General features: G+C 44.2%; 1 protein-coding gene across 1 annotated transcript; it reads right to left on the bottom strand.

Moving 5' to 3' along the window:
- Positions 1–600: 600 nt before the first annotated feature.
- LOC107210765 (T-cell immunoglobulin and mucin domain-containing protein 4-like) lies at positions 601–6848 on the bottom strand. Its single transcript, XM_033517774.1, has 4 exons — positions 6311–6848; positions 2954–3295; positions 1470–1823; positions 601–818 (listed from the first exon to the last, which is right to left on the bottom strand). Exons 1-4 carry the CDS (start codon positions 6831–6833, stop codon positions 601–603), a joined length of 1437 nt encoding a protein of 478 aa, XP_033373665.1. The 5' UTR covers positions 6834–6848.
- Positions 6849–8393: the final 1545 nt, after the last annotated feature.

Raw genomic sequence — 8393 nt, 5'->3', positions numbered from 1 at the left:
GGGAATGAGAAGGGCAAAAGCACCTTGCAACCAAAGGAGAAGGATCAGTTTCCACCACAAGTGGTGGCTGAGGAAGCCGTGGAAAATATCAGCCTTCATCAAGAAACAGGAAAACCCAGAGAGAGCTTCACTGTCCCAGGTTGCTCCAAGCCCCATCCAACTTTTCTTTGAACACTTCCAGAGATGGGACAGCCAGAGCTTCTCTGGGCAGCCTGTGCCAGGGCCTCACCAGCCTCACAAAGAAGTGTTTTTTCTTAATATCCATTCTAAGTGAGCTCATAGTGATGACAAATCAGATATCTGAGAATTCAGTGATGTTGAAAAATTCAGTTTTTGACTTCTCTCAGCTCTGAGATACATGACAGTCATGAGTTATTCAAAATCAACTTCCTTTGGAGGTATAAAAACATGTTTTTCTTGGCTGTTGTTACATTCTGATTTCAAACTCTTTCTGTGTCAATCCTGGATACTTCGCAATGCCAGCTGCAATGAATAACTATCAGTACAGGTTTGGTGCACTCTTAAGAACACTCAACACTCCTGTTTCTGCCAACTTTTTAATTTCTCTGAGCAAGCAACTCCTGACCTTGTAATGTTATCCTACTCACCCATGACTGACATCTCTTCCATCATGACAAAGCTGGTGGTTTCCTCTGCAGCTGGAAGTGTACCTGGGAATTCAGTAATCACTGAAGCTGGAAGTGTACCTGGGANAGCTGGAAGTGTACCTGGGAATTCAGTAATCACTGAAGCTGGAAGTGTACCTGGGAGTTCAGTAATGACTGAAGCTGGAAGTGTACCTGGGAGTTCAGAAGTCACTGAAACAAAATTAAAAGTAAAGCTTATAAAAATCACTAATTAGAAGGGTCTCCACACAGCATTCAAACTTGTGCAGACATCAATCTGTGGATATTAAGCCAGTAATGTGGATAAAGTAGCAACCTACAAATGGTTTGATAACAGGTCACCCTGATCACTAACAACAGCAGCAGCCTTCATACGAGATGAGAATGTAAATACTCAATTTTAAACATGTTTTGAATTCTCACTATTTTTCAAGCAGAACATACTCTAAACTAATCTTTTTACCAGGCAATTTCAATTGTCTTTCCCAAATCAAGAAAAAAATTAGTGCACAGTTAAGTGAATCTCTGGTACTCCGTCTCAGGTGCTGGGCTTTGCATTTATTTCTGTTGTATTTAATGAGGTTTCTGGCACATTATTTCTCCATGTTAAAGCTCCTCTGCAAGAAGCCTGACCCTCTGCTGCCTTGGCTGTTCACCCCAATTTAGCATCATCTACAACATCTGATCTGTGTTTGCCTAAACCCCCTGAAACACACCCACAGGCATTTCAGAGAGAACTTCCCAGGTATAAATATAAGTATTTGAAGAGTGTCTGTGGGGCCAGCCAGACTAGCACAGACTATCTCTGCTACACAGAAAAAGGAAAGGATTGGTGCTGATTACCCTCTGTTCTTCCAGGGAGTGTGGAGCAGATCATGACATCTTCAGTCATCACATCAGCTGCTTGGGAAGTAGTTGGAAAATCTGGGGGAGCACTCGTTTCCACCATAGTTACAGGAAAAATGTCATTTTCTGTGCTAGCAACTGTTGAGGGAGAAGAGATCTCCCCTGTAGTCACTGTTGGAGACTCGGGGGCTGTGGTTTCTGGTAGAAGGATGCTGTTTGTCAGCCAGACTGAAGTCTCTGGTATTGGCTGGAGATCAGAGGTTGCTTGAGGAACAAAAGTTGTTTCTGTAATATATTTGGAGAAAACAGGAGCTTTTGTGGTGGTGGTGGTTGTGGTGGTCACCGGAGGGGCTGCATGGAAAAAACACAGCCAAGGGAAAAGCACGGTCAGAGCATTCACAACCAACCCTGAGGGAAGCCAATGCAGAAATGAATAAAAATTATTTGGCTGCTAAAATGCTAACAATGAAGGTGGGAGAGTTACTATGCATAAAGCTATTTTAATTAGCTGAAAGCACAAGCAATCAGAGAAATATACAGATTTACAGATTTGCTTTTCTTTTACCAGTCTCGAACACCCCCTCCTTAACCCTCTTGTAGAACTGTAAGGGTCAGAACCTTGTGCGGTAAAACCCCAAAGCTTGAAAACTTTGTTATTTTTCTTTTCAATATCCTCATAAAAATACAGTAAATAAAACAGCTTGGTTTTTCAGCTACAATCTTCTTGCTAATCTCTGCAACTGGTACTTCTTTCATGGAGTGTTGCCCTCAGCCTCAGAGGCAGACAAGCAATTGCAGTGTTTTTCACCCTCTCTCCTGTTGTATTGCTTAAAAAAGACAAATAAATGTGCTGTGAACACCAATTGCACTCTGTGAAAGCCAGAGAAAAATTATCTTTCTGCTTTGTGGAGGGTGGATATCATCTCTTTCTTTTCTGTGCGAGACCTTGCTTTATCCTGCAGCTCAGAAAAATAATAGGAAGGGGAAGAAGACCTTCAAGACTCTGAGGCAAAACTTCCAAATATGTGGATGTTGAGGACCCACCCTTAAGGGGAAGGAAGCACCCTTAAGGGTGGGTCATCCTAATGTGTCTCCTTATGACATGAATGAAACAAAAGTTTTTTCAGTTTTGGGGTGAACACCAAATGAGAAACTGAATTTCATTCCAAGGGCTCTTTAAATTATAAATCCCTTTTTAATTCTATCATCTTTTAAAAAGTCAAGCAGAGCTACACAATGAGAAATGAAATATTCATTTGAAAGGTAAAAAAAGGGTAAAATTAGGGGTTTTTTTAATCTAAACCGCACATTGACTGTGACTCAAATTGGCAACCGGTTGCGGATCTCCCTTGAAAAATACGTAATTTGGGAAAAACACCTTTGGCCAAAACAAACCGGAAAATTGCACATAGACCCCAATTTTCAGTACCCAGGGAGTGGTTTCTCCGTGCTGGGGACCTCCCCAAGGTGCCCAGACCCACCTCTGGCCACCTCCAGCCGTATGTTCCGCTTGATGTCGTTGAACAGGCCGGGGATCTCCACACGGCAGCAGTAAATGCCCGCATCCTCCGCCTTCACCGCCCCGATGGTGAGGGACACGTCCCCAGAGGACACGTGGCCGTGCAGGTTGTACCTCTGCGACACTCTGAACGTCACCTTACTGCCAGCTGTGTGCAAAATTTTGTTTCTGCACTTTGAATTGGGGCAGGGGCCTCTGCCCCAGCACACGTCGGAGATGCCTGAGCGCTGCGTCAGGTAGGAGCAGGGCAGTGTCACAGGTTGTCCTGTTGTTCCTCTCACAACTGCTTCAGACACCGTGTGTGCTGCAGGGGAGAATGAGGAGAGCTGAGAGTGTCTCTGATGGTGACTCTGCCCACACAACACAGGGAGTGAGAAGAAACGCTCCTGCCCGCAGGCAGGCCGCAGCTGCTGATCCCACGGCTTCTCCTGAAGCCTGTGGCAGCTGGTGGCCTGAGGCACTACAGACAACAGCTCTCTTTGCTTTGCTCCTTGCTCTGGTCCTGGCCAGCTGCTGGAGGGAGGCTCACAAAATGCATCAGACATGTGGTGAGCAAAGCTGGGGTCTGTCGCTGACAGCCCGAGCACAGGTGGGACCTCTGCAAATGGAATTTGAAAACTCTGCTCCCGTCCCATCTCCTCTCCTGGGAGGCTGTTTGAGAGTTGTTCAGAACCCTGTTGTGAAAAACACCTGGTTTTCCCAGCCCACCATCACCTCCTTCAAAAAGGAAATGCTGTCACAGTTGCCTTTCACTACTGTCTCAAAAGCAGGGTCCAAAATACCTTTTCATGTGTGAAATTAGTGCCTAATTAAGCTGGCAGAGCAGTGGGATCTGTCTGTAGGAACCTGTTCTCAGAACGTGCACTGAGCAAGCCCTGCCAAACTCATCCCACTTACCTTGTGGAACTCTACACAGAAGCTTTAGTTGTTGGTGTCATATTGATGTTAAAAAGAGAACATACACGCTTCCCTTGTCCTCTTACTCTTACTGACCAGCTTTAGTTGGTGTTTACAGCCAATGTCCATCTTGGCATCTGCTCTGAATCTTTGCTATATTCCCTCTTAACTGTTTATGATTTCCCAGATTGCCTTAAAAGAGATTTCTTCTTCACAAAAGTCACTATACAAAAACAGTTCCCAGACAGGAATAAATCTTTCCTGGTTCACATTCACCTGGTCTGTGTCAGTCTTCCTACCTTTCTTTTGTCCCCATGTTATCATTTACACACTGTGGAGCAGGAACTGAGGGACCTGGGCAGCAACCAGACCTGTCCTCCAACCCTGCAGATCTGATACCTCATGGCCAGCTTGCTCACCCCAAAGAGGACTTGCTGCCACTGCTATTATCACCAGCTCCAGCCCTGGTTTGCCAAACATTTCTATTTTGCCAGCTGTTTGAATGCCTTTCCTTTTTGGCACCACTCCCAGATAGCAAACAGATGCTTCCAACTGTGTCCATGTCTCTTTTGTTTTCTCTTTAATGGACTATTCCCTAGGTGAGGCTTCAGTCTGTGGCAGGCTGCCTCATGACTTGTTATTGGGATGACATTTCAGATCCATTATTGCTTATCCCACTGGCAAGAGAAGCCAACCCATTCAGGTTTCCACTGCTCCAAATGCTGAAAGAATAGAGGCAGACAAAACAACGGGCAATACATCCTGAAAGGCAGGAGCTTCTGCAGTGAAATGAAGGCAGGATATGCCAGAAACTGAGTTCCTGAATACAGGATAAGGCTTTGTGAGATGGTGGCTTTGGCCCCTGGAAAGGGAAGGTTCGCTTGCCTTGAAACAGCAAAACAGAGAAAACAGCCTCTCTCTATGAGGACAGAACATGCAGTATTGAAATCTTGAAAGTATTTATGTGGGAGCAAGGGGTTAGTCATGAGCAGGTTAACACGTATTTTCAAGTCACCCCAACAAAGATGTGTGCAAAACCAGCTAAAACTGTTGATAGAATTCAGGTTGCTGCTTCTTGAGAAGAAATGGGTTCATCTTCTGCTATTTCAGCCCAGTTCTGCACAGCACAAAAATAGCCTTGTTAAGCAACCCTTTAAAAAATGAAAATTTGCCTGCTCTTCTCTTTGAGAGAAAGAGAGCCCTAAACTTAGTAAATAAATCAGTAAATAATTTAGAAGAAGAAGAGGAAAGACACAAGGCATCAGAGTGTCTTGAATGAAGTTTCCCTCTAGTAGTCCTGCTAGAAAGTTACAGGTTTTGCAGTTTCAAATCCTCTTTCACTTTGTGTGAAGCTAATGTTGCCAACATCTGCCTGCACTGCAGGCTGGCGAGGAGAGCTTCAATGCTGCAGCAGCCTGGAATCAGCAGCATGAACCTCTGCAAGGAATAAATAACTTACTTCTCAGGAGCAGCCTCTTCTACAGATACATTTTCCAAAGGAAATAGTAAATAGGAGGGAATTAACAGGTCTTTAAAATGAAGAGCTTCCTGAAACCCTGCTCTTGCTGTGAAGGGAATCCTGCCCTTCTCCAAGGCCCTGATTTTCCAGGCATCCAGATTTGACCCAGGGTTTTGCCTGGGTGTTCCCACTGGAGTCTGTTAGGTTTGCCACTCAAAGTCTTTCATCAGTGAGAGAGAAATGGACTCCAGATGTTTAGTATCCCATCCAAAATAGAAATAGGTATTCATAATTGGTTAGATCATACAGGTATATTCATATTTGTGTACAGTCTCTCTCAAACCCACCCTCAGAGGCAGTTGGCAATAAGCAGTAATTCCAATAGTTGCTCTTGTAGTTGTCTTCTCTCCCATAAAGTGGTCAGTGGATGGACAAAAACGTTCATCCTCCAGCAAAGACAAATGTTTGATAAGATTTTTTCCCCCCTTGATCTATTCCTGGAATAATTTTCCTACTTCACAGAAGATATTTGGAATCTTTGCCCTATCAATCCTTTCTTTTTTTTTTCCTTACTGAAGCTTCTCTGCTGATGAGATTGCAGAGGATATGACTATAAACAGAAAAGAAGCACTTAACTCACTATTGAACCTCAAGACAACACATTCTCAGCATGGAGCTGAGTTAAAAGCACGTAACAAAAAGCCATTCTCATCCTTCAGGAGCTCTGCAAGGGAAGAGAACAAGGGCACTAACACAGAAGAAACTGCAAAAATTTTTAAAAGTGAAAAAAACACAAACCAAGCAGTATTAACTCAGTAAATAAAGAAAATTTTTAAAGTTCTATATACAATTATGATCTTTTTCGCTGTTCAGTTTTCACAAAACAAGTGTTGCTGGTTTTCATTTGAAAAAAAGAAAAGTTAGTTTCCTGAGCAAACACACAAAAACCAGGTTAAGACTCACCTATAAAGATCTGTATCATCATCCAGTGAAACAGCACAGAATGGGACATTCTGGCTGATGGAGACACCAGGGCAGCGAGTGGAAGAAGAGAAAACCAGATCTTTTCCTTTCCAGAGGCACTGAGTGAGTCCCACTGAAGTCTCATTTCTCCATTTCCAGATTTTACACGCTGCGTTTCTTTCCGACGCTTCCGGATAGGAACTGGCCAAAGAGGGGATCTCCCACTGTGTTCAGCGCTGCTGCAGCCCCACTTGGAGCTCTGTCTGCACCACTTAAGGACATTCAGGTACATAAATGTACCCAGATGGGGCCAACTGAGCAGGTGGCAAGGGCTGGAATGAACATCAAGGAGCAGCTGAGGATCCAGGGCTGGAGAAAAGGGGGCTGAGAGGAGCTCAGAGCTCTCTGCAGCTTCCTGAGGAGGGGACATGGACAGGGAAGTGCTGATCTCTCCTCCCTGGTATCCACTGACAGGACACGTGGGGATGATTCCAAGCTCACCAGGGGGGTTTACACTGGACATTGGGGAGTGTTTAGCAAGAGGGCAGTAAACCCTGGGAACAGGCTGCCCTTCTCACCTTTCCTCTTCCAAGACACTCAGTATGGTATTATCACCAGAAATTTCAATATTCTATTTGCTTTGCCATTGCCTGGAACTTTAAAGGCCCACTTCTGTTCCAGGGTCCTGAGAACAAATTCTGTGCTTTTGCACCCCTAAATATTTGGCACAATCTCCCCTCAGACTTTCTCTTCACTTACATTTGCCTAATCCCTTATTTCCCATGCTTCTGCCTTCTGCTTGAAGACCCCTCTCTTTCCCCAAATTCGTATTTTCTGTTTGCAAAGATAGCCTTGGAGGAAGTTGCAAATGTTTTGTTGCCAAAACCACATCCTTCCCAAAGAAATGCAACATCATCTTCAAGAAATATGTTTCACTCCTTCTGACTGTTTTATTTCTTTCTGACCAATTGACAAATAAGTTGTCTGGAAGTTCTTCTCTGAAACAGCTGAGTAATAAAGCAAAAGTAATTCAGGGCAGTAAGGTCAGGAATGAAGAATTGCAGATAGACAAAATTCTGTGCAAATAAATGTAGCACAGTGCAAACTGGAGTGCAATTCCAAGCTCAAATGATAAAATGATGGGCTTTTAACCAGGCATTACACTTTTAGTAATGAGATTTTGGGCTTATCATGATAGTCAAGCCCATGAAAATATCACCCTTCTGCTTGCTAGCACTGAAAAAAGCAAATAAAATTTTAGCAGTAAAGGCAATGAGTAAAATACCAATATTCTACCAGGTACAGTTCATACAATGGCACAGCTGCTCTGTGAACAGAACTAATGAAACCCAAGGCATCCAATATCCTGGAGATTTTTTCCCTTCAATGATCACAGTTTCTCCCATTACTCACCACCCAGCAGTGGCTGTGAGCTGATGTTCAGCTGATGCCAGTGCAGGGAGCAGCTGAATCTCACCTGAGGCACAAACTTGGGTCATTATTCAGCTACAAATTTCCATGAAGCTTGTCCAGACAGGACTGGACAGTATGTCACAGGCAACCAGGAAAGGCACAGGATGAGCACAGCATCCCATCAGCTTTGTTTTTATAGCAAGGCTGGGCCAACAGCAGCAGAGTGTACTGGAAAAGACCATCCAAAATCCAAGTGTGCAGGGAAGAACCACAGACACATGGGTCACTCTCTGCCTCTGTACTGCTATCTAGTGGCTTCCTGCACGTAGGAAAGGCAGAGGTGTCTCAAAAAAGAGAGTTTTCAGCCCATCAGCCTCATCAGCTCAATGTGCTGCCAGACAATCTCCTGATGGCTGAATGGGTTCCAAGTGCCACCTGCTTGTCTCTCAGGCTCAGTTTGAAATGCCAGTTCCAAGATTCACTGACACGAGTGCAGGTAATGAGAGGCCCAGGGAGCTTCTGCCTTTGTGGATGTGTATTTCACTGCATGCCCAAGGCAAAGCTCTTGCTCCACACAACCTTTGTAAAGTCTGTTTACCAAGCAGTTGCAAAGCAGAAAGATTTTGCTTGATTCAAGATTTTGGTTATCGGATACTTTAGAAGTTTATTT

This window comes from Parus major, chromosome 13 (assembly GCF_001522545.3).
Source record: "Parus major isolate Abel chromosome 13, Parus_major1.1, whole genome shotgun sequence".
In the NCBI taxonomy this organism is placed as follows: domain Eukaryota; kingdom Metazoa; phylum Chordata; class Aves; order Passeriformes; family Paridae; genus Parus; species Parus major.
This window is presented reverse-complemented; position numbering and strand designations above follow the sequence as displayed.